Genomic DNA, 25,398 nt, shown 5'->3' with positions numbered 1-25,398 from the left:
CAGTCCATCCACCATCCTGGGCAGATTGGGGTTTTCTCTTCACCTTGTTCATCCTTTTCCATCTCTGCCTTTCTCTCCTCCTTTCTTTCCCTTCTTTCTCCTTGGGCTCCCTCTGCTAGTCTCCCCTCTCTCTCCCCTCTCTCCCTCTTTCTGGCCCTCACTGGTGCACTCTCTCTCTTTTTTCACTACTCTGTCTCTCCCTTTTCTCCCTTTCCCTCCCCTCCTCTCTTTCATCCCTCCCTCCCCAACAGTTGAGCACCGGGCCAGGAACGCGGCAGAAGCCATGACAAGCCCAGGCGGCTCTCCCGACCCTTGATGCCCCCGGGCCAAGTTTTCCGAGCTCCCGCGCCCATCGCAGCCTTGCACAGAGAGGGCTCTTCAGATGGGCAGGGGCAGTGGGTTCAAGCTATGGGCACAGGTGGCCCACATCAAAGGCCAGGAATGTCTGGCTCCCTGGTGTGGACTTCCTCCAGCCATTCCCCTGCCTGGTGGAGTGGCCACCATCACAGCCTCACAGAGCTGGGGGTGGGCTCATTTGCTGCCCTTTCTGCCACAGTTTCAGGAGTCACTGTCCTCACCCACTCTCACTGAACTTGCTTTCTTTGCCCAGGGGCCCAGGGATGCTCCAGGGCCCCCAGTGCCTCTGGGAGCCTTGAATGGTCTGGGAGCAGGATTGGACAGGTGCCCAGGTGACAGCGGGTCAAGTTCCTCCAAATCTGGCTTCAGTTCCAGTACCACTCAAGCCAGACCTAATTCCTTGACTCTGGAGAGGGAGAGGGGAGAAAGAACCCACAGAGGCCTTGGAAGGACTTTTTTCATATGGCAAGGGGTGGGGTATGTGGATACATTTTGGTGTCCACGCAGGGAAAGGGGGCATTACCACCAAACTCCAGGTTGGAGCCCAGGGCCTCAGGCAGGAGAGTTGGGTAGGGAAAGGGTCTCAATGGCAGCAAGGTCCTCCAAGGACCCCAGCTGCTCCCTGCTGGGGCTGCTGCATTTCACGTGCCCCAAACTGTTCATCCACAAGATCCAAATGGGATTGCGGTCATCCTTCTGACCTGAGCTGGAGGCCCGGCCTGAACCCCTGAAGGAGGAGAAAGTGACCTGGCTCCGCCGGGCAGGAAATGCAACTGGCCGCTGGTGTCAGTTGCAGGAAATGCAAAGGCAGCAGGAGGTCCCGATACCGATCTGATCCCTGACAAAAGACTCAAATGACACTCGGATCTGTCCCCCGGCGCCGCCCGCAGCCAGACCTTCGAGCTTCCGCGGACCCTTCTGCGCGCCTCTCGGACACCCGGGAAGCGACCTCCCGCGGCAGGGTTGAGTGGCCGGCCCGCTCGTGGGCTCGGGAGGCTGGGAGGGTTTGCATTTCCCAACCCCCTCCACGACCCTCGGATCCTGTCCTGCCCGAACGAAGCTTCTGGAAACATCCCTGTGCTTTCTACTCTCGCTTCCTCACGGGCCCAAGTCCCAGGAGGTCACGGTTCTCCGAGAGAAAAGGAGCCACCCATTAATACCCACGCCAACCCGGCACCACGTGAACGCCCCCGTCAAAGCCCCAGCTCCCTAAACCTGGCTGGGGCGGGGGGCCGCAGCGGTCCCGGACGCAGAGGGTCCAAGGTGCCGTGTCCCCCCAAGTTCCCACTGTGTCCGGGGCGCGGGCTTTGCCCAAGTTTGCTGGGCGATGCCCTTCCCGGAGCCCGACTCGTGGGCCGGGCGGGAGGGGCGCGTGATTGACAGGCTGAACTACAGACTCATCTCTTACCTTAGGCCGCGGGCGCTGATTGGCTGCTCGCTGACATCCTCAAACCCGGCTGCTCCGCGCTGGGCTCGGGAGGGGGGTAGCTGCGGGTGGAGGTGCGCTTCTGACAAGCTCGAAAGTCATTTCCAATCTCAAGTGGACTTTGTTCCAACTATTGGGGGCGTCGCTCCCCCTCTTCATGGTCGCGGGCAAACTTCCTCCTCGGCGCCGCTTCTAATGGAGCCCCACCTGCTCGGGCTGCTCCTCGGCCTCCTGCTCTGTGGCACCAGGGTCCTCGCCGGCTACCCAATTTGGTGGTAAGACTCTCCTCTAATCTGCCCGCTGCCCGATTTCTCCGCGGAGCCCCTGGGAGGTGGGGGGCGCCAGCTGGGGGTGGTCTGCGACAGGGCTGGGGCTCCTTTCTTCTTATCTCCCTCCAGCCCCCCACTCGCCCACCCCCCTGGATTTTCTGCTGGTGTCGCCTTCAGAATCCAACTCCTGGCTTCTCTGATAATCACCATTTTCCCTGCTACTCGCTGCAGAGGCTGGAGGACTTTCCCCGTCTCAGAAGGTCTCTTATTCTTAGATCCTAACCCTCCACCCGTCCCAATCTGGGGGCCCTGAAGACCCTCCATTAGCTTGCAGTTGGGTTTCTGGAAATCTAACGATGTCCCTGGGGCCCAGCCACTCCTCTTCTCCATTTTGGGGTCTTCATGGGCAAAATCATCCTGTTCCTTCATTGCCACCCCCACCTCCGCCGGCGCCTCCATCAAGAGATTTCCCCACAATAACCCCCCTTTGCCTTCATATTTTAGACCCCAATGGCTTCGGGGATCCCCGGGGCAGGGGAGGGATTTCATCAGATTCTCCCCACTCTGCTCTAGATTAATCTTGAGCCTCAGAAGTGAATGTGGTATTTGCTGATCCGAGATGCCATTGAATTCAGATTTAATTCATTTCTTGCTTGTCCATCCTGGCAAAAGCGGGCCTTCTTGAAAATGTAGTTGTTTGGGAGGGGGTGGGTTTGTTCTTTGACCAAAAACCCAATTCTCCATGTCAAATTCGTTCCTTTTGGAAAACCGAGGACCGAGGAGAAAGGGAGAGAGGGAGAGGAGGATTCCGTCCCTGAGAAATGCGGATACAAAAGACATTTTTAGTAAATAAGGCTGGGAAACCAGGCGCGGTGTTTTTGGGGGGTTGCATGTGTATGGGGGAACTGGCCGTGGAATAAACAGCCCTTTGGGAGCCTCAGTTCCAGGGAGTCCCCTTGTTTTCCAAGCGGTCTCATCGCCACCCGGCAGGTCCCAGAGGCCAGAGGGGAAAGACACACTGAAACCAGTTCTCTAAATTACACCCCGCCTCTCCTCAGTCTCCAGCCCCCTGCATTCCGGAAAACTTTAATTAAAGAATCTTCCCCTCCTGGATGTAGGAGAGCCTGGGCCTGGGGGGGTGGGAGGTGAGGAGGAAGAATTTGGGATCTGTGAGTAAGCAGAGGGACTGTGGCCCTGGGATGAAAGTCAGAGAGGAGTGCCACCAGGATGCCATGCCACCTGCCTGTCCCCCTTTCCCTGCCTTGCCACCCCCTGCCCAGCCTGAGATAGGGGGAGCAGAGCCAGGAGATTTGGGGGCCACACCTCGAGTCTGCCCCCAGCTGTTCGGGGGTGGTAAGGTTTGTGTCTGGATGTCTGGGGCCAGGATGGGGGCAGGAGTAGGGCATGGCCAGGGGTTTCTGTTTAGAGGGTGCTGAGAGTTGCTCCCAGGACAGACACCCAAGGGGGAAGTCTTTCTTCTGCCCAGACCATCCTTCCGGTGGCGGCAGGCTGGTCTGAGGCCTCCTGTACATAAAGAAGTCCACGGGGCGCCTGGGGCTGCCAGGGATTCCGGGTTGGGGGCTTTGCTGGTTGGGGGGATGGCTGCTGCAGAAACCAGTCCTGCCTTACCCACCCTTCCTCACCCTCTTCCCATCCCTGGGCCAAGGCCATGCTGTTCTTCGCTTTCTTAGGGACCCTGGGGTGGGAATGGGGGTGGGAAGAGAAGGCTGGGAGCCCTACAGGCAGCAGGAACCCAGGGGGAAAGCCCAGGTCCCCCAGCCTATGAACCAGATGAGGGCACTTCCTGGCAGTGCTGGTGGGGAGTGGGTGGGAGGTCTGGTGTGTAATGGTGTATTGGGGAACATCTAGATAGGGACCACCCAATGGGAAGATGCTGAAGAGATTTGGAAAGCCAGGATGTTGGCCCTAATGTAATATTGGACACATGGCTTGTCTGGAGGTTGGGGGGACTGGGATGCTGGTTTGTCCGAGCACAGGTGTGTGTGTGTGTGTGTGTGTGTGTGTGTGTGTGTGTGTGTGTGTGTGTGTGTGTGTGTGTGTGTGTGTTTTAGGTCTGTGACCCTAAGGAGTGTCATCTGTATACTAGTATGCCTCTGTGTGTAGGAGTGTCTGTGCTGCAACTGGGTGATGTGGATGTGAACTTGTGTGAGATGTGCTTGGGGGATCCGTGGCTTGTGACAGGGTGTGCTGTGTCTCTGCATACAAGTGTCAGCAAGTGGCTGATTGTATGTATGTGTGTGACAGAGAAAGTCTAGAAGTATCTATGCCCACATAGAGGTCAGCACCTGTGTCTGCTTACGATGCTGCATGGCTGTGATCATGACCGGGCATGTGAGTGTTGTGTGTGTGTGTGTTTGTGTCTGTGTGTGCGCGTGTGTGCACATGCCTTCATGACAGTAAAAGGGGAAAGCCCCACAGATGGCTTTGTGAATGGATATTATAGCTCATGGCCATGACTTGATTGTGCTTGTAAGTATGAGTGTAGGGGCTGTGTCTGGGTCTGCCTGAGACCCTGTCCTCAAGTGCGAGTGACCATGGCTGGGCCCACGGCTATGGATATGTTTGCAGACATATGACCTATAAGTGTGAGTGACAACCCAAGCTTGGGTGCTTGGTGGGGTTCATGGTCCTGGAGGGACAGTCCAGCAGGAGACAGAGTTCTACCGAGGAAGTTGCAAGGGGCACAGCGAACTGAGACCCCCGGGCTGGGCAGGGTAGGGCAGGGGTGAAGGTGTGGAGCCTTCCTTGGCACCAGCTCATCCTGTCTGAGGACTGTGGTCACCAGCCCTCCCCTCCTTTCCCATCTTGTCTTAGAGCTTGGGTGATGGGTGAGTCACGTTCTCAAGGCTGGGGCAAGGGCCAGGGCTGGGACAGGGACCATAGAGTAGACAAGCCTCAGATTCCTGTTTCTACTCTGCCCCCGGGGCAGCCAGATTCCAGTCCTTCAGCCCATCACTGCCTGTCCTCCTTGGCCCACCCAGCTCACACATTCCCCAGGAGGGACTTCAAGGGGAAATCGTTCAGCTAGGATTTCTGTCTGTGCCACCCCTCAAGGGGGGCACCCACCCCCCAGCATCCTGCACTGCTCAGGCCCCAGCGCTGAGAGAAGGTACACCAGAAGGCCGAGCTACAAGGGGCCTCAGACAGCCTCATGGGAGGAAGAGACGTGCTCCAGGGCCTTGCAGCCAGGTATTGGCAGAGCTGGGACAGGGAGCCGTGGCAGTAGCACTGATTTCTATAATTCTTCTTGTCAGTCCCAGTTAGCGCTTGGTGGAGGAACTTGTCTTTCTTCTCCTTCTTGGGGGGAAAATGAACGATCTTATTAGGGCGCAGCCTAGTGCCTGCTGCATTCCAGAGGCAGAGGCACTGATGGAAGGGGCCTGTGCTGGGGGTCAGAGTGCACCCTGCCTCTGTGTGTCACACCCTCTGGGCCTCTGTTTCCTCACCTTTCAATCAGGAATCTCCAGCCTGTCCTGCTTCACAGTTGGGGTGAAAGTGCTCAGCAGAAGTCAAGTGCAGTGAGCTGGGAAAAAAGAACATCCGAGTTCTCTCTCCACCATCCTGGGACCCATTTTCCCACTCAAGTGCCTACCCTAAGTCCTGCCTCAGTTTCCCCATCCATCAGATGTCTCTCTGCCTCCCCTACCCACTCCCACCTCCACCCGCCTTTCAGAGGCTTGTGAACATGTTCAGTCAAACCCCATGGGGGTCAGCGGGCTGGGCCCAGGGAGGCACCTGGAGACTGCGGGGGAGGAAGGCCCCAGGCCAGGTGTTAACACTTGTAACAGGCAGGAATTACAGCTGGCTTGGCTGGGACTGGCAAGGAGCTGAGCCGGCTGGAGGCTGTTGATCCCACAGACAGACAGACAGACAGATGGTCAGATACCAGATCGGATGGATGGCCAGGCTTTAACCGGGTGGTCTCCCTTCCAGGACAGGCCTTACCCTGGGGGGATGCAGCGGGGAAATTAATCCAGGTCTCTTGGAAATGAGTGAACAGCCCTCCTGCCCACCCCACCCCCACTGTGGGCGGGGCTTGCTGTCCAAAGGGAGCAAAGTTGGTTGCTGATCTGTGTTCTTCCCATGGGACCACATTTTGCTTTAAAAAACAAACAAACAAACAAACAAACAGAAAAACCTCAGGTCAAATATTATTATAATACTAGGAGCCTGGAGCTGAGTTCTGTTCTTGGAAGAAATTGCGTTAATATATGGGGGGTAGTTATGAGGGAAAGGGTAGCAGTCGAGGAAATTTCTAGAATCTCAGAGCATTTTATCAACAGCTCTGGGCCAAGAGGTGAGTGATGTGTAATATCTAGGCCCTGAGCATCACCCCTACCCCGGTTATCCTGAGGGCCTCTGGTCTGGGAAGGATCTGGGACAGCTGCCTGGTGGGAAGAAATTTTAGGGGAGGCCAAAGGAGGCAGGAGCTGGACTGTGGTGCCAAGTCCTTTCGCGAGCCCTCTCCCCTCCATCCCTGAGCTTTCTCAGTGGCAAACTCAGCCAGACCCTGCCAGCACCCACACTTTCTGGCATCTGGATGCTTGCTTAATCACTGGTGAGGGTGGCGAAACTGAGGCAGACAAAGAGGGCTCTTGGTGGAAATCCCCAAAGAACAGACTCAGCCAAGCAAGCATCTCCCACCCTGCCCACTATAGAACTTACTGCTGATAAAGCTGAATGGTGCTTGGACAGATGCAGGACTGAGAAGGTCGCGGAAGGGAGTTGTGATCTTGGGGTTTTCTCTAGACTTTGAATAAGTCTCTCCTGGGTCTGGGCAGGAGACAAGGAGCCTGGGATGTGGGCAGGAGAGGTGTTTCTTCTCAGAGGAGGATGTAGCCAACAGACCTTTCCAGGCAGAGTGGGAAAAAGGAAGACCTTTCTGGCCTCAGAATGCAGCCAGCCCAGGGGTTGAGCAGGACTTGATCTTCCAGCCTTTTCCTTCTACCCTTTCATGAGCCACGGAATCCTCCTAAAGCCACCAGGGAGGGAAAGGACATTCTCTACCAACTGTTCCTTGCTGGGGGAGGAGGTAAGCCTCATCCCTCCCTCAAAGGTTAGGGCCATCCTGATAGTACATCTATACATTCATGTTACTTGTGTGCCAGGAAGTGGGTAGAGCTGGAATGGAGAGCTCTGTGTCTAAGTTCAGAGTTTACCACCAACTGGCTGTGTGACCTAGGATGAGTCCCTTTCCTTTTCTGTGCTTTAAGCCTCTGCCTCTCTCTGGGCTTCGTTTTTTTCTTGCCCACCTTGAGGGATCCCTTCTGCCTGTCAGTGTCTACATGGCTATGACAGGGGCCTGATTCACGGCTGTGAAGCCTGGAGCTCCAGGTGGCACCAGTGCCTCTCCCTAGAAAAGGCTGCCTCCCCTGCCCTTCCCAGGCCCATTCAGACAGTCAGAGCCTGCCTTAGGCAGCCCAGCCCTTTCCTTCTGCAGCCCCATCTGACCTAAATCCCAAAGCTGACTCCTCTACTGCTGCCAAGCCTGCCTGCTTGCACCTCCAAATCTCATTTTCCCCAAACACTCATGTTCCTCTGGAGCCAGCCTGCCTATGTTCATGTTTGTGTATTACCCGGGTAACCTAGGGCCAGTGAACCTCTCTGAGCCTCAGTTTCCCCCTCTGTAAAATGAGAACAGGGACTGCTTCTACATCATAGGGTTGTTGTGAAGATTAAATGAGTGAAATGAGAGTAAAGCTCTCCAGCTAATGCCTGGCCTATCGGAAATACTATATACGTATTATTTTCACTCCCTGCCTGCAAGCCTGTGGATCAAAACTTGCCTCTTCCAAGAAGTCCTCCCAGGTTGGCCCCACCTGGCTCTGTTTTCTCCTTATCTTCAGATCCAACTTGCCCCATTATACATGGTACTGGTGACCATGAGCCTGTTAGCTTTATTCTTAACTTGAGGAAGCTGGGCCAGGCTAACATAAGCTCAGCTCTTTGCCTGCCCAGCAAGCAAAGGGCGAGTAGAGAGGGCACTGTAGTCTCCCCTAACCATCCTTCCACCCTACAGTTTGCTGGACTCTTGCAGCCACTGCCATTTTCTTCCGAAAACTGGAGCCACCTCGGGCTGGGTGAGGGAGGGATGGGGGAGGCAGATTCACAGTAGTGGGGAGTGGGGAGTGGGGGGAGTGGCAGTGGGGCTGCCTGGAGCAGCCTGAACAGAAGTTACTCCTCCAGGAGCTGAGAGATGATTCAGAAGGTGATTTATAGACGGAAGGCAGAAAGCTTGGCTCCTGGCAGAGGCCTGCTGCTTAATTACATTCTTTGGGGGGTGGAGGTATACACGGGGAGGCAGCAGGGGAGGGCCTTCCTCCCCCTCCCCCTCCGGGCCTTGTCCCTGTAGCTGCCCCAACTCTGAGCAAGGTCCCTCTCTCTCTGTGCTGCCTGGGGGAATTCCCTGTTCTCGGGGAGCAGGAAGAGCTTCTTGGGGTTGGAGAAAAAGGGACAGACTCCCATCTCCAGAGACTCCTCCAGGGGAGTCTGAGATGCAGAGGGCCTGGGAAAGATCACACGGTCTCCTCCCTGCTCCTGGGCAGGTGAATAGCTAACCCACTGGCAGAGGGTTTTTAGACTCCTCCTGTGGGTGAAACCCCACACTTTCCTTCTAGTGCCCTATCCCACTGCTGCTTCTAGGTCCTTCCTTCAAGTTCACTCCTTTTCTGTTGTTTGATTCTCAGTGGGTCATAGGCTAGGGGCCGGGGACCTGGTTGTGTGCTCAGAGGTTGAAACCCAGTTCTTCAGCGTCAGGCAAACCTGCGGTCCGTGGCACAGTGGCCACCTTAGATCCAGAAGGTTCTCCAGGCAGGGGCAGCCTTGTATTAGAGAGAGAGAAACTTTCCTATCCTCACTTTAAACTAATGTTTCATGGAGTCACCACAATTCAATGCTAAAGCTAAAATCACGTCTGTGCCGTTGACAAGCAGCCCCTGTTCCATCAGTTACTTGCCGGGGTGACGTCTGGATTCCCTCTGTGAAGGCTGACCCGCAGGGCAACCAGCCTGACATCCCTCGACTGCCTCTCAGTCCCCACGCAGCCTCCATCACAGCTTTCCAACCCCATACTCCACCTCCAGCTCTTGAGGCTGGGAAGGTGTGTCGGGGCAGGGGTCGGGAAGCCCAGGCCCATGCAGCCTATTTATGTTTGCAGCTTGGTGTGTACAGCCGGCAGCAGTTGGCAGGGGTCAGGATGGGGACACTAGACAGCTCTCTGGTTCCCCCTGAGGCGGGCCTTCTCAAAATGGCCTCATTATGTGTGTGGAGTGGATTCCAGAAGTGTCAGGCACACCCATACATCTAGGGGAGGTATGTTTGGAGACAAGAGGGGGCAGTGTGGAGTGCTGGGGGGTTTCTCAGCAGCGAGTTAGGGACCTGAGACCTGGGCCTACTGCTCGTTATGGTGTGATGTTAGGCAGGTCCCTTCACTATTCTGGGCCTCAATAAATAGGTGAGTCGGACAAGCTGCTGGCCTTGGACTTCCAGCTATTCAGATGATCTCTGTCTGTTTGGTGAGGGGGAGAAGTCACTGAGAGCTGACCTCAGGGCTGGGTGGCGACTGCTGAGCACAAAATTTTACACTCAAACACTGTGAGATCATGGATGAGTCCCCCCAGGCCTCAGTTTTCTCATCTGCAAAATGGGCCACAACAACACAACCCCTTCCTGCCTACCTGGGGGGCTGTTAAGAGTTTCAGGAGGAATCATCCTTATGAAAGGCCTTGAGAAGCAGAAAGTTCTTTCCAGACAAGTGTTCTATCATTGCTGGTCCTACCAGAAAAGAGGTCAAAGTGTGCTCAGGATGGACCCAGTGGGACTTTGAGTCTCAGCTTGAGGACTTGTATTGACAATAGAGAAGGAAGGAATAGGACCCAGACAGGGGAGTTCTCAGCTCCTTCCTGCGGGGGTCTCAAGGCTCAGCAGGGATCACGGAGGGGAAGGAGCAGAGGTTGGAGGCTAAGTGGTCACAAGGGCACCCAGCTTCACCGTTCACAAACCCTTCCAGACTAGTGCAGAGGTGGCAGGCCTGACCTGGGCTCAGCCAGCCACAGAGCAGGATTTCCAAGCAGGGACACAGTAGTGGGGGCGTAGGTAGAGGTGAGGAGGGTAAGGGTGAAGGGCCAGGAGCTAGAAGAGGCTCTTCTGAGGACTGAGGTTGTCAGGAAATCCTAATCACCTGAATAGGGACTAGCAAATTGGGAGACCATTCACTGAAGCTAGGCTGGAAAAACAGGAAGGACCCAGTTTGTGTGTGTGTGTGCATGTGTGTGTGCGCGCGCGTGTGCATGTGTGTGTGTTGGGGGTGGTGAGGGGGATGGGAGCAACAGGACCAAGCGCCCTGCCCCTGGGCACAGAGTCCCACTTATCTGCCAGAGCCAGCTGGGCCAGCGAGGAAAACCAATCTCTTCTTGCAGGGCCCATTAGGAATGCAAATAGGGGCTGTGGCAGTGGGAGTGAGCCAGCATCCTGCATCCTGTCCAGCTCCTCACCACTTATCTTCCTAACCTGGCTCTCTGAGGGTGTCTCTCCCAGCTCTAAAACCTCCCATGGCTCCCCACTTCTTGTCTGGCACCGAGGCACCCTAGGATTGGCTTCTACTCACATCAGTTGTACCTTTCAGAATCCCCCATGAGCCTCCCCAACATCCATCTGTGCCTGTTCATTGAAACACTGGACTACTGACCTCTGTGTCTATTTATGGAAATACTTTGCTACCTCCCCTTTCCCCTCCCCACACTCAACTGCTGAAATTCCATTTTGTCTTTGAGACCCAGATCAAAACCCTCTTCCTTTGGGAAGCCCTCCTAGATTCCCAAACCACTGCCCTCCAAGCAGGGAATATGTCATCACTCCCTTCCCTTTCCCTACTGGGACAGCCATCCCGCGCATTCCCACTGTCTTCCACCCTGGGCTATGGGGGTCTGATGCTCCTCTACTAGACTACAGATGCATTTTAGTCACCTTGTGTTCGCCTTCCCCGGTGCCCAGCATACGCTGGGGGTCAGTAAACACAAACACAACTCTGTGCTATGTGTAATAAGTACACTCTGTAAAGGCACATGGACAAAAGAGGTTTCTAACAGTGCCAGTTGTACATGTGAACCAGGGTCGTGAGCCGACTAAGGAACGGAATGAATTAAAACCTTGTCCCTTGGAGTGACCTGGGGCTCGGAGCACGTTGTTTCTGTTGACTTTGAAAGGGCAGCTAAATCTGGTTCCCATTGCTCAGCTCAGATCCCATGTGGCTAACAGTCCTGAGCTTCGGGGGTGCTCAAGGGAATCTAATCTGAGTAAACTGCCGTCCCAGAAGCTGAGGTGAGCCTTGGCTCCATGGTCTCAGTTCCCCTGGGATTATTTTTTTCCACCCCAGCTCCACTTGCAAATATTTCCTTTCGGTGTCCTATTTCTTCCCACGCAGACACCAGTTCATATTATATGCTTAGGTGTCTGAGTCTTTAGAGTAAAAATCCCATTTGGCAGGATTATTTCCCCATCCAGGAATGGGTCAGTATGTTTGTTGATGGTATGTATGCACCAGTTCCTATGCACACATCATGATTTGGAAGGAAACTGCCCATTTTACAAGTGAGGACTCAGATCACAAAGCCTGTGCTCTGAACCCATGACCTGTTGGGCCCAAACCTTTTTCCTTCTACCACTATTTAGACTCAAAAGTGGACTTCTTACATGGGCAAGAATTTACTCACTCGTATTCTACCTTGGTCCCCAAAGGATGGCTTTGAGTCAAGATACATGTGACCTTCAGCTTGAAAGCTGCTGCTTTGGGTTTATTTCTGAACCTCTGGGAGGTCTCTTCTTTGGGGATATGTGCAAGTCACTAGCAAGCTTTCCACAGGTACGAAGCTAGCCATGTGACTGTTTTGTTGCCTGGGTGGGGGTGGAGGGAGGGTAGTGGCCTTGGGCAAATCCTGGGCCTTCGTTTTCTCACCTGTGAAACAGGGAAGAGATAGAGTAATGGCCTCTCACATTACGTCCAGCTACAAGATTTATCATTTTACTTAGTCCTTTATGATCCTTTGCACCTGGTTCCCATCCTACACATACCAGAAAACAATTGGACAGAATCCTCTTTCTTGCCTAAACCAATTCTTGTGTTAGTATCTTTGATATAGATGAGTTTTTACTTGTCATTTACAATATAATATTCACCTTGACTTCTCTCTGAGGAACTAGCGTGATTTCTCCCTTCAGTTAAAGTGTGTTTCCCTTTATGTCCTGGCTGTTAGAAAACCCAGAGTCAAACGTGAGCTCCATCCTTGTATCTGTATCGACCTTGACTTGGCATATTTGTCTTCTGCTTCACCTTGAGCCTGACTTTCTGTTTTCAGTTTGTTACGCAATCCCACGTGTTTTGTGTTATAAGCTCCTTGAGGGCAAATGCTGTCTCCCATCCACTGTCTTCTCTGAGCCTGGCAAGTACATAGTACATGCTCAATAAATATTTGTTGTCTTTGGCATGAGCATTTGCTGTCAGCCACTTCAAGTTCTTTCTGGCAGGAGGCAAGACACATACAAATTTTTTCAAAAGTCTTGTTAGATGGGGAGTTGGTCCTGACCAGACAGTTTTGGGTCGCAAGAATGCCGATCAGTTTCTGTTTCTTTATCGTCAGTATTTCCCCCCAAGTCTACAAAAGCCTTGTCTGCGGAAGTCACCCTCTTTTCTTTTTTCCATGATCTGCTTCATTCTTCTTCTTTTTTTAAAAAACCTGTTTTTGATGGGGTGGGTAATTAGGTTTTAAAGTTTTCATCTATTTATTTTTTAATGGAGGTACTGAGGATTGAACCCAGGGCCTCGTGCATGCCAAGCACACACAGTACCGTTGAGCTACACCCTCCCCACTGCTTCACTCTTAACTTGAAGTTGGTGCATAATTTTCCTCTTGGGAAGCTCTCTCGTTTCTGGCCAATGGTTGTGTTTTGTTTTCTTCCTCCCCTGGCGGGACCTTCAGATCTGGCTCCTCCCACCTTCCCTTGCCCTGGAAGCCAGCCAGTGCTGTTGCTGCCGTTCTGCAGGTGCCTGAATGCCCTGGTAGCTTCCACCCTATCTCTCCAGCTAGGCTGCTCCCGTCTCCCACCCAGCCACTGTGAGAACTGCTGTCCCTGTGGGCACAGGTGGGAAGGTGGACGGAGGCCGGGCCCAAGGTCACACACGATGAGCACCAGGGTCCCTCACTGCCAGCCTGGCCCTTCCCATTAGCAAAACCCTAGAGGGGCCCTGTCTTGACCAGGGAGATGCCAAGCCCCCGTTCGTGGGATGAAGCCTCAGGAAGGGACAGAGACTGACTAGTGAGGGAGGTCAGGCTGGTGTCCTCTCAGCCTCTCACCTCCTCTCTGTGCCCCTGGAGACCACCCTCTTCAGCCCCTAGACTTCAGGAAGGAGAATGGCCAACCACAGGCCGCGTGCTCCTCCATGTTAACTGAAGCTTCTGCAGGAGAGATTCTGGAACCTTCCTTAGCTATCAGTAAGGATGGAGTCTATGACCTCAGCACTCTCCTTGAAGCTCACACAGTCCCATGAGGTTGGTATCTTCATCCCCATTTTATCTGTGGGAAAATCCCGGCTTACAGAGCCCCCAGGCAAGGAGCTGGAAGCAAGTCGGGGAGGCAGAATTTAATGGCCAGCTAATAAATCATCTTATTCGGTGCGTGCTGAGGAACCCTAGCACACACAGTAACTCATCCTCCCAAGGGCCTCGGGGGCAGATGTTCTTATCCTCATTTTACACATGTGGAAACTGAGGCCCCAAGGAAGCTACTCCGTTGCCCAAGGCTTCACGGCTGGTGAACCCCAGAGCTCCAACCACAGCACAAACCATCTGAAGCCAGGCACGCCTGGCTTCACAGCCCTTTCAGTGACACCACATCTTGACAGCCAGGAAGTTCCTCCTTAGGTCTGACTGCAGTCTTTCCTGACTTAGGCCAAACCCAGATTCTCTCATTTGGTCTTTGGGGGTCGTGAGCATTGTGGTAGATTTTCAGCTTGCACTTAAGGACCAGGGTGCATTGCTCACTGAGTCTTCCTTTTCACAGAACAATCCCTCCCAGATGACCCAGTCTCCTACACACATTTAACCACCTTGTTCTCCCTCTTCTCTCTTCATTTTGCAAATGCTGTGACCCACAGCACTGCCGTTAGACCAGGGCAAACGGGTCCTGTCAGGCCCTTCAATTCAGAGGGTTTGACGCTGGTGTCTTAAGGCTGCAGCCCTCCCTGCAGGGCAAGGAATCTGGGGTCCAAGGGGTCTTACCCACAACTCCTCACCCCTAGCCATACTCTGGGTACTCAGAAGTACTCCCAAGGCACCCCAAAGTGCCTGGCTCAGGTGGCTGTGAGTCCGCTCCGGGGCTGTGCAGGCCTCTGCCTGGGATTCGTCCCATCAGGGCAGGTTGCGCAGCTGGTGCGTGTGCCCCTGGGGCCAAGAGGCAGACAAAGGGAGGAGGCCTTGTGCAGGGCCTGGGGATGGGCCTGGAGGTTCAGATGGGGTGCCCAGTGTGGAATGGAGCAGGGATGAGCAGGCTGTGGGCTGCGGGCTCGGGGCGGCTCTCTCCATGTCACTTTTCTAGCTCAAAAGGCCATGGAGAACCTAGGCTTCCAGGTGGTGAATCACGGTATTTTTACCAAGATAAGCTGATGGGATACTTTTTAAATTTATGATTGAAGTATACCTACAGGAAAGTACATAAATGGTAAGCGTACCCTCACTGAGGTGGATAGAATATATTTTATTTAACAATTTGTTAACCTGACATGAAAACTTTAAATATTGGGCACATGGAGGATGAGGGTTCCTTTAGGACTCTCACCACGGGCCCTGTAAATGTTCCAGCCAGGCCTGGAGACTTGGATGGGAAACAGGGGTTCCTGGGGTCTGAAAAGCACAGAATCTGGAAGAAGGCTTGCTTTCTCCATCTTTGCATCACCTTACACCCCTGCCTTAGTAGGTGGACTTCCTTATACGTCGGCAGCACTCCTAGCTCACGCGCAGTCTGTGGTCAGCTCAACCTTCAAGTCCCTTTTGTTAAACTGGGACCTTGTCTTACCCATTCTTGGCCTCAAAGGACCTTCCTTCGTGTTTGGTTGGTTTTGTCATTTTTAAACGGCCCAGCAGAAGAGCATTCAGCCAGCAGCACACTGACTGTGATGTTCCACCCTCCTTAGCCCGTGAAAAACCGAGTGACAGAGCCCTTTCCTAACTGTTCCCCCTAAGGCATCTCCTATCCCCACATTCTTACCCTATGACCTGCTTTCACTTGCCCAGGTAAGAGTGGAGACTTTAGGGGACAGCAGTCCTGGGCTCTAGATGGTTCTGCCTTTAATATCCGGGTGACCTGAACCTCTCTGAGCCTCAGTTTTCTCTCTGAAAGTGAGATTTATTGTGAGGAGTCAAGGCGATAACACACATGAGATTTAGCACAGTGTCTGCTGCCCACACTTTGCCATCACCCTCATTTTATTGTTTGGCTTGTTCTTATACCGCCTCACTTCTCCAGGCCTTTGCGCTTGCCCCTGCCTTCTTCAGAATGACTTCTGTGAACTCCATTTTGTTCTCCAAAGCACAGTCCAGGCACCGTCTTCTCTGTGCTGCCTTCCCTCACATCTGGCTTCAGCTCAGCCCCGTCTGGGTGTTCTATTTCATTGATTAGACTGTGAGCATCCTGCAGGCAGGACCCAGTCTGCATCACTTGTGCACCCACATCACCAAGGACAGCACAGGGCATACGGTGTGTCCTCTAAGACAGGTCATAGGATGAAGTGACACTGTTGAGAGTCACCTGCCTGTCGCAGACTTAGTCTGCAGCTCCAGCTAGATTCCCATCACCTCTGCAAGACCCTCCTGGCTAGAGCTGAGGCACCTGTCACTAGTTACCTCTCCATGTGCATCTCTCTTGTTTTCCCAACTAGAGGGTCAGCCCCCAGTGGGCAGGATCCTGCTTTATGTGCCTTCTCATCCCTAGTGAGCCTCATATGTCACCCTGGATACTGTAGGAACGCAGCTGGGAATGCTGTGGGTTGGTTGGTTGGCTGGTGTACCAGGCTTCTTCCCAGGCAAGCTCGAGCCCAGCCTTACCGGGTTCCTGTTCTCTGGGACTGCTTTTCCCCTTATTCTGTGATTTCCCAGAGGGTCCAGTTCTGAGCTTCCAGCCTCTGTGCCAGAAGGCAGTGTGGTGTTCCAGAAAGAGGAGTCTAACCGGCCTTGGTGTGAATTTCAGACATGCTACTTAACAGCTCTGGAACTTAGAGCAGTTAAAAAAAAAAAAACACTCTGAAACAATTTGTTCATCTATAAAATGGGGTTAAAATTTTCTATCTCAGGGCACTTGTGAGGAGGAAATGAAATAACACTCAAGAACTGAGTTTAAGGCAAAGATGTATTGAATGAATTAAGGATGTTCTGTAGGTCATTCCAAAGTAGCAAGGGTCATAAAATATTCTATCCCAGACCAGGCTTCTTTGGAACAGAAAGATCTGAATTCCTCAGGGAATGCCACACACTTAACATTGGTTTGTTCCAATGCATTAACCTGTTTGAAGAAAGAAGTGGGTGACAAGCACGTGGCAGAACTCTGTGACTCAGTGGACCCGAGGTAATGTAGACTTTGGCCTGACCTTGTGTTCTGCTGTCCTTTTCAGCCAAAATAATCACAAAGGCCTCCAGATTTCAGGAAGGGAAGGGCAAATCAAATGTGGTGGCTGTTGGAGTTTTTACTGGGGTTCCAAAGCCTGGTCTGTGTAGGTTTAATACTGCACTAGTTAATGGCTAGACAGTGGCCATTTCAGCCCTGCTCAGCACAGTAAGTTTGGTTGGGGCACCAGGAGGCCTGGGTTGGATGCAGGTGGACCCAGGGATGGCAGTCACTGTGCACAACCAACAGTTACTGTGCACAGTCAGCCTTCAGGGGAGAGGGGCTTCTGGACCATAGGAAGGGACATGAGGAAACTGAGGCACAGAGAGTTCATGTAATGCTTTTTGTTCCTAAAAACATTTTTGATTGCAAACTGATAAAAAATATACTTTTTATTATGTAATGCTCAACATACACGAGAGAGCAAATATACCATAAATACAGGATACAATAACAAGATGAAAATCTGGGCCTTGCCACACCCCTGAAGATCCAGAAGATGATCAAGGTCATTGCATCCATCTGTGGGCTCCTCCTTGCCCCATCCCCTTATCTCCCCCCACCAGAAATAATCATATCTGGAATTTTGCATATTTATTCCATCACTTTAAAAGAATGGTTTTCCCAGCTTGGAATGCCCAAACAATATATTTTTTATTTTGTTTATTTTTAGCATTATAAGAATGATGTTGTATTATATGCCTTCTTTTCTGTGATTTGATTTTTTTCCCTCTGTGTTATGTTTCTGAGTTTCAAATTACGTTATTGGATATTGCTGGAGATCCTTCATTTTCACAGTTGTATGGTAGTCTATCATCAGAATAGACCACAGTTTGTCTATTCCATCTCCTCTCAGTGTCTTGAGGTACACATGACGGGGAGTAGCTCATGGGGGTACCTACCTAGGAATGGAACTTTGGGGCTGCAGGACGTGTGAAAGTTCTGCTTTGCAGGTTGATGCTACACTAAATGACAGCTCTGAATGGGATTTTGAGTTTGTGTCGACACATAAAATGTGCATTTGGAAGAACATAACGGCCTGTGTCTGGTGGGTGTGGGGTCAACATCCTCCCTGACCTCAAGCTCCTCACATTGTCTGCCCGAGGGCCAGAGACCACCACTAGCCATTTGGTGACGAGGGCAAAAGTAGCTAACGGAGCCCCAGCCTTCTCTTCCTTGACTCATCTCTTCACCTCCACCATCTTCCCCTTCTGCTCTTAGAGGGCACTCTCACTGCCTGTGAACCCCTGCCCAATATCAGGACATAATGCCACTCTTCCCCGGAGTCCCCATCCCATCAGCCCCACAGGACCCAGGGCATATTTCCCTCCTGGCTCTCTCCCTGCCTTCTGTCCCCATGGGCCACCCTGCCTGAGTTACAGCAATAACATCTCTCAGGTACCACTTCAGGGAAGACCAGAAGGTGACTTCTTCCCCCAAGTCTTTATCCAAACACTGGGACTCCCTCCTTCTGAAGAAAAGCCATGAGCTCCTCAACACACATCAGAAACCAGATAACACTGCTGTCACCTGCTGGCATCTCTGTCTGCACTGGTCCTCACCCATCCTTCCTTCCTGCCCTGGAGCAAAACTCTATTTCCTCTGGCCTCCACTATACAGATAAACCAAAAAGCTCTTTTTTATCACTCCTCCATCTGGCCATGACCTTCCTGGAAGTCTAACTTCCACCCTCTCTCCCAGCTCTTCCAAACACATTTTGGGCCAGAGTAGGAAGTTGCAAACTGTGCTTCTTACATCAGTGTCTCATAATCCTGCTAAGAAGAGCTTTTGGAGTCAAGCTTGCGGAGTGTCACGTGTTAATTCCAGCCTCTTGGTGTTTATGGTGCTTATTAGCATATTAGCATCTTATTAGCATATTAGCATCACAGAAAGGCCTGCAGGAATGATTCTTGTTTTCACTTGTTTAGTCTGTTTTCCAAAAATATTTAATCTCTCAAGTAACAACTACTACCTATTTGGAAAATGTGATCTAGAAGATTCTCCTGCCCCTTTCATATATCAGTTTGTCTTTGTGGTCTTATTCTTTTCAGCAATTGGGCTGTGATTCCTCTGACTTTTAAAAACCATCCTGAATCATCCTATTCAGTCCAGAGCACCCATCTCAGAGGATCTTGGGTTGAATGAATGAATGAATGAAGTGATCAGCCAATCAGCTGGTCATTCAGCTCTCTCCCCTTTCCTGTGAGGCTGGCAGGAACCAGGCCCAGATGGTCTTTATACCCCAGGGACATGGGTCTCTCTGGTCAGTGTCAGACCCCTGCCACAGTGTTTCTACACAGCCTAACCCCATCACCCCTGGTAGAATGCAGCACTCTCTTATAATTTTCTTTTTAGGTTTCTGTCTCCCTGTGAGTCTGGGAGAGTCTGCAGGGCAGGGACCATGCCACATTCACCTCTCTGTATTCCCACAAGCAGGTGCTCAGTCCTCACCTGCTGAATGATGGCTCTCTCCTCTGACTCCTTCCAGAGAGCCAGTGGAGCACTGTGGTTAAGCCTGCAGGCTTTGGAGCCAGACTGGATATGCCCCAAACTACCCGGGTAACCTCAGGCAAATTAGTTAACCTTTGCACTTCAGTTTCCCTTCCCAGTGGGGGTGAAGAGAACAGTACCTTCCTTACGGGGTCATTGAGAGGATTAAATGAGGTGATATAGCAAAGCACATGTGACTGCGTGAAACAGTGCCTGGCCTAGAGAACGGCCTATGTGTTAGCACGTGTAACAATAGCAACAACCACCTATTGTGTCGGGGATTGTGATCAGGGCTTTCCCTACATCCTTTCAATGACTCCTCCCTCCAGCCTCTTTAAAGTAGGTGATGTTTACATTTTTCTGATTAGGAGCTAAGTCCTCTCAAGGGGACACGAAAGTGGTGGTAGCCGTGGGACTAGGACTCAGATCAGCCAGATCAGCCCGTGGGAGGCGGTGCTGCTCACCACTCGGCGACTGGGCAGCTTCTCTGCTCTTTTTGCCTATGTCACTGAGGAGAACTTGATCTATTCTCTATCCTTTACAATTAGATATAAACCCATAGCAGGGTTGGGGTTTACGTGCACGCAAGCGCATAACGGAGAGCACTCAAGCGAGAATGAATTACTGGAGAGGCCTGTGGGTTGCCAGCACCTTTGTGGTATACCCAGAAGACCAAGGTATGAGGCAGGACTTTGAGAATATGAAACTGAAGAAAAAAAAAAATCACCCGTGAGTCAGCAATACTGCGGAACAGGCCGAGAGATTCTGGAAGTCAGCTTGGTACCACGGCCTACAGCACCTTGCCCAGAGAGCTCTATGTGAGCCTGGAAAGTGTCTGCAGGCGGGACAGCTGGGGTCGCTTCTACCCAGGTACGTTACCCAGGTGAAGAAAGATTCCTGAGGTCAGCAGCAATGGATTAGGGGTGGTTAGAAAGGGGCATGGGGATTTGGGGGAGCGCATCTCTGACTTTTGAGATGAACACACTGGAATCCCTTTCCCCATGTGTCAGCGGGCCTTCTCAGACCCTGGAGGCTGACTCCATTCCTCTCCAGAAGTCGCGGGTTTAACTGTCTTCTTTCCCTACTGGCCACTGCTTTATTCTAGCGCCATCTGCGGTCTGGTCACACAACAGAAGTGAAATGTGGGGACCTTGGGAGAGGAGCGGAAGGTGGTGATGTGAAGGTATGAGGTTTAACAAGCTGTCTTGGTTGTGGAGCAGAGAAGGTTGGAGGCTTCATTCCAGGCAGGTGAGCAGCCTCAGCCTCAGCCTCAGCACCTGAGGACAGGCCAAAATGGTGACTGAAGGGTTGGAGGTGTGGTGAGTGGGGAAGATGTCCCGTCAGGTGTCATGAGGCAAAGGCACCCACAAGTGGAAGCAGCCAGTGAATCTGGCAGAGATGGTGAGAGAAGAGGGTGCTGAGATCTTTCCAGCCTAGAAAGAGGAGGGAATTCCCAGGAATCCCTGGACTGACTGGGATAGCAAAAGCTTGGCTAGTGTGAATCCGGTAGGATGTCAACTTTTAGATTTTTATCCTCTCCATGTGGTGCAGTGTGTTCTGTGATTAGAGGAGAATCTGAATTCCATAAAGGTTTGAAAGAACCCCTTCCCACGGTTGGCTGGATTCTCTGGCTCCTCAGCCATACAGGATCAGAGCGAACACCCCCACTGGGGCTATGGAGCCACTGGGTGTGAACGCTGGGTCCTGCCGCTTCCTGTGGGTGTTGTTTTGTGCCAGATGACTCCTAGCATTCCTTCCAGCTCTGAGGGGCTCCTTTCCCCCAGGTGCCAGCCCTACGTAGGGCCTGGGCCCCTTTCAGGCCCATAGGTGGTCCCACTTCACTGCCTCTAGGGTCTAAATTCATTCACTGGCACCTCAGGTCCTGGCCTCCTCTCTCTTGGATCCTTGGGATTTGGTGTTTGAGCCACACAAATGTCCCAGAAATGCCCTTCCTCTTCTTTGTCTCTTATAAAGATCCAACTCAGAGCATAGCCCTTCGAGGTCTTACAGATTATCTGAGCCATCCTGCTCTGTGTCCTCCTTCACTTTGTCTCCCTGTCTCCCCCAGGAGGGTCTATGAGCTGGCTGGTCCTCTGTTCCTGTGTATTTGACCTGTCCATTCAATTGTACTCTCCTCCAAGTTGAGGACCATGACACTGTCTTGTGCCCAGCCCATGTGGAGCACATAGTGGGTGCTGAATAAATGCATTCTGCTCAAATGAACTGCTTATCACCAGCAGGTGGGACCTAGACAGGGTAGCAAAATAGCAACAGTACAGAATTTGGGATCAGAAAGACGGGGGTCAAACCCCACCACTTACTGACTTATGGTCCCATGTCTGATCCTCAGTGTCCTCATTTGTAAAGAGACAATATTTACCTCCCAGGGCTGTTGAGAGGATTCACTGAAATGCCACTGATGCTTTGCAAACTGGAAGGTGCTAGAATGTGTGTCATCTACCCCGACCTCTCTTGGAAGAAGCCCTGAACTCATGTGCCCTGTTTCACACGCAAATTCCTCCAGCCCTCAGATGGAGGTCTCCCCCCTCCCCACCTGCCCCCAGAAGGCCCTGAGTGTGGGTCTAGCCTTGTCTGAGAAACAGAGTAGTAAACCTCAAATGTGGAAGATCCATGACAACATTCAAAAGAAAAAAGATCAGTAGGTGGAGGCTGCAGGATTTGAATTCACGGGGCTGTAAATCCAGAGAGCAACCTGAGTAGCAGGACAGACTTGAGTGTTCCCTCCGCCTCAGCCTGACATCAGCATGTTCCGTACAGACCTTGTCCTAATAAATATCTCACCTCATTTTTTTATTGGCCATCTCAGCACCACCATTTCCTAGCTGTGTGACCCCAGACAAGTCACTTAGCCTCTCTGAACCCATGTCATTCACATGTTAAATGGGGATAATAATAACCTCACAGGCTTCTTTGGTAAATTGAAAGATATATTCTATGTAAAGTGCTTTACATGGTTCCTGGCACTAGTCAGGGCTTAATAAATGTTAGCTATTATTAGTAATAATAATAACCATTCTAAGTGCCCTAGTAAATTGAGGGAACCTTCACTACCTTACTTTCACAGTTCAGTAAGTTACTTCCTCATGACCTTATTAACCACTCTACCCAAATAAATACACTCACATTATCTTATGCGCCATTGGCTATGCACCTGTAAAAGCCTTACCCTTTATTTCACTTACAGCTCTATGTGTCCCCATTACCGTAGCCCCCTCTGTGTTTTGTGGGCGCCTCCTCCTGTTTGTGGTACTCAGACCTTCTCATAGCCAGGTGATTCCTGTGGGAAACTTACCCGGAGCTATATGCTTTGATATTTTGCCCCTCCTGCTGAACACACATCTTATTTGTAGAGAAATTGGTAAGTTTTATTTTTCACTTTAAATGTTTGCTGTGTGCGTGAGAGAGATTTTATCTTTTCTGTCCAAGCTGTGTTTCCCTCAGAAGAAACATTTTTGTAATGGATGTGATTAGAACACAGGACGGAAAATATAGAGACGCCCTGTGGCACCAGCACTCGTCGGGGGTGTACCTGGTCTGGTGGGACAACGGTGTGTGAAGTGAACAGAAGAGAGGGAGCGGGAAATGAGGACAGAGCGAGAGGAGGTGGGTGGGCAGGAGGACTCCACCATGGACACGTCGGGGGAAGAAAGCATTTCTAGTGAGAGATGAGTGGGGTACTTGAAATCCTAGGCAAAAACAAAGTAGCTGAGGGCAAGAACCGAGAAAGATGGGGAAGAAACTAGGAGAAAGGACTTGGTACCTTGACCCCCAAGAGTGGTGGCATCCTGCATTTCTGCAGAGAGAATTTCCACTTACTCACAAACATATACCACCCCACTGCAAGGCTAAGAAAAGTAAGTTGGAAATCAGGAAGAGGAGAACATAGGGGCAGAAAAACCAGTGGATACAGGACGGAAGGCTTGGGCAGGGGACTATCAGGCTAGGCTGTAGGAGGATATGATTTCTTTTGAAATACACTTTCTACCTTTTTTCCAGTGCATGTTAGCATGTGTTTTGTAAGGCACCTACAATATGAGCACGTGGCTGGCCGGCGCGTGATTTAGACCTAAGTGTGTGTAAATGGAGGGGCATGCCCAAACACTTTTTACTGATGTGTTGCTGGATCAAAAAAGTTTTGCTTCTGTGGCGGTAAAGATGGAGGTTTGTTGAAAGGCCAGGAGAGAGATGAGGAGGGCTACCTCATGAGAGGAAGTGGACAAGCTGTGGTTGGAAAGGATGGATTGGTGCTGGGAGCAAGAGGAGGTGAGGCCTCTGGGATGGCAGAGGACTGATGAGGCCCCCACCCCGTCCCCCTGTGACCATGGGCAGGTTCTGAGCCTTATCTGTGATCGAGGACAGTGTTTCTCCATCTTGCCTCCTTCTCTTGTAATGGAGGAAGGGAGGCCACCACAGAGAAGAACCCAGACCAATTATATCCATGTTCTGGGAATGTGGCCTGGCATCGGTAGTTTTAAGCTTCCCTGGGGCCATTTGCAGCCCGAGTTGAGAACCAATGACCCGCCCCTCTGAGTGCTGGAACGTTTAGAGGTCCTGCAGGGGTCTGCAGTGGACCCGAATACAGCTCCTAATAGGTGCTGAGTAGACGCTTGCAAAACTCGGGCGCCTGCGGCGGGGAGGCCCTTGAGAAGAAGGGACGGGGTAGAGGGGAGGGGCAGTGAATGCAAGGACCCTGCAGAGGGATTGGAGGCAGGACTCCGGGGTGATGAATTTGGAGGGGCGCAGAGGACGATGTTGAGGCTCGCTTGGGCTGCCTCGCCTGCGGATGGGGATGGGGCCGGGAGGGAGGGGCAGCCACCGCTTTGAACTTGCGTGGAGCCTCCCTAAACAGGAGGGGGGCGGGAAGTCCAGGTGCCGGCAGGGCTTTATTTCACCTGCGCGTGCTCAGCGCCGTGGGGGGACCCAGCGCATGGAGGCGATCCTGGGAATGCGGGGGAAATACCCGCCTTGAAAGGCAGGGAGCGGACGGTGCCCTGAGCGCCGAGCGATTACGCAGCGCCGCCGGGCCGGCCGGCCCCGCCACCAGCTCCCGCTGTAGCTCTTGCCCCGGGCGCACCTGCCGCTACCCAGCCGGTCTCAGCCCAGCGGGTCCGAGACTGGTCCATCCTCCGTGCTCGTGCGACAAAGGCAGGGTGCGAACCCTGCGTGGGTTGTGTCCAGAAGTCCCCACCAGGTGGTTGGAGTTTATGTTCCTTCTAGGTTTTATTATGAAAAATGTTAATCAAGAAAACGGAAAATACAATACAAAGAGCACGCATATGCACGCCTCCTACTTCAGCTGATTTACATTGTGCCCTAATTGCTACTCCCTTCCTTCTCTCTCCTCCCTCCCCACCCTCCACACAGTTTGGTTTCATTCAAAGTAAGTTATAGTCATGACTCTTCACCCCTGCCTTTCCAAAATGTGAGGATGACCTACATGACCACATACAATTATCACACTTAAAAAATTGTTAATGATGACTAACGACTTAGATTTCCTCAGTTATCCTCAAAATGCCTGCATGGCTAGGATTTTCAAACCAAGTTCCAGTTATTTGATTGTTATGTCTCATAAGTTTATTTTAATCTAAAACATCCCTCCTCTCCTTCCCCTGAAAACACACACACACTTTTTAAAAGTGACTAGGACTTTTGGAGAATTTAGGCCTGTAGCCTTATGAATTTGTCTGGTTGCTTCCCTATAGTGTCATTTGGTCTGTTCCTCTATCCCTGAAAGTTACTTCTAAAGGCTTGCAGAGATTCAGGTTAAACATCTTTGGCCAGAGAACTTTCTAGATTATGCTGGGTACTTCGTATTGCATCATCTCATACTGTGCTATTGTCACACTCTGAGGGAGGTTTTTAATGATCCAGTTTCCTGGACTCCTCCCCAGAGAATCTGACTCAGCACGGCTGGCTTTGGAACCCAGCTGTCTGTATTTTTCAAAACCACCCCCAAGTGATCTGAGCACCATAGTGCCATGGCCTGCATCCCTGACTAGCAGCCAGTTAGTGAATCCATGTTCTTGGTCTTTGGAAGGGCATGGCATTTAGTGGAAAAACAGAGTCAATGGACAATTCAATGGAATGTGTTTAAGGTTCCCCCTGAGGTATATATAAGAGCTGGGAAATGCCCAAAGAGAACAGCTGAAACTGGACACATTA

At 51.9% G+C, this 25,398-nt stretch overlaps 1 protein-coding gene across 1 annotated transcript in view; it reads left to right on the top strand.

Moving 5' to 3' along the window:
* The first annotated feature begins 1,978 nt into the window (after window positions 1–1,978).
* WNT3 (Wnt family member 3) overlaps window positions 1,979–25,398 on the top strand; it is a 45,188-nt gene continuing 21,768 nt past the window's right edge. Inside the window, exon 1 of the mRNA XM_010981758.3 lies at window positions 1,979–2,058. Coding sequence (XP_010980060.1) covers window positions 1,979–2,058 — 80 coding nt within the window. The remainder of the gene's footprint in view (window positions 2,059–25,398) is intronic.

Source organism: Camelus dromedarius, chromosome 16 (genome assembly GCF_036321535.1).
Source record: "Camelus dromedarius isolate mCamDro1 chromosome 16, mCamDro1.pat, whole genome shotgun sequence".
In the NCBI taxonomy this organism is placed as follows: domain Eukaryota; kingdom Metazoa; phylum Chordata; class Mammalia; order Artiodactyla; family Camelidae; genus Camelus; species Camelus dromedarius.
The sequence above is the reverse complement of the archived record's forward strand: the minus strand, read 5'-3'. Positions and strand labels throughout refer to the sequence as shown.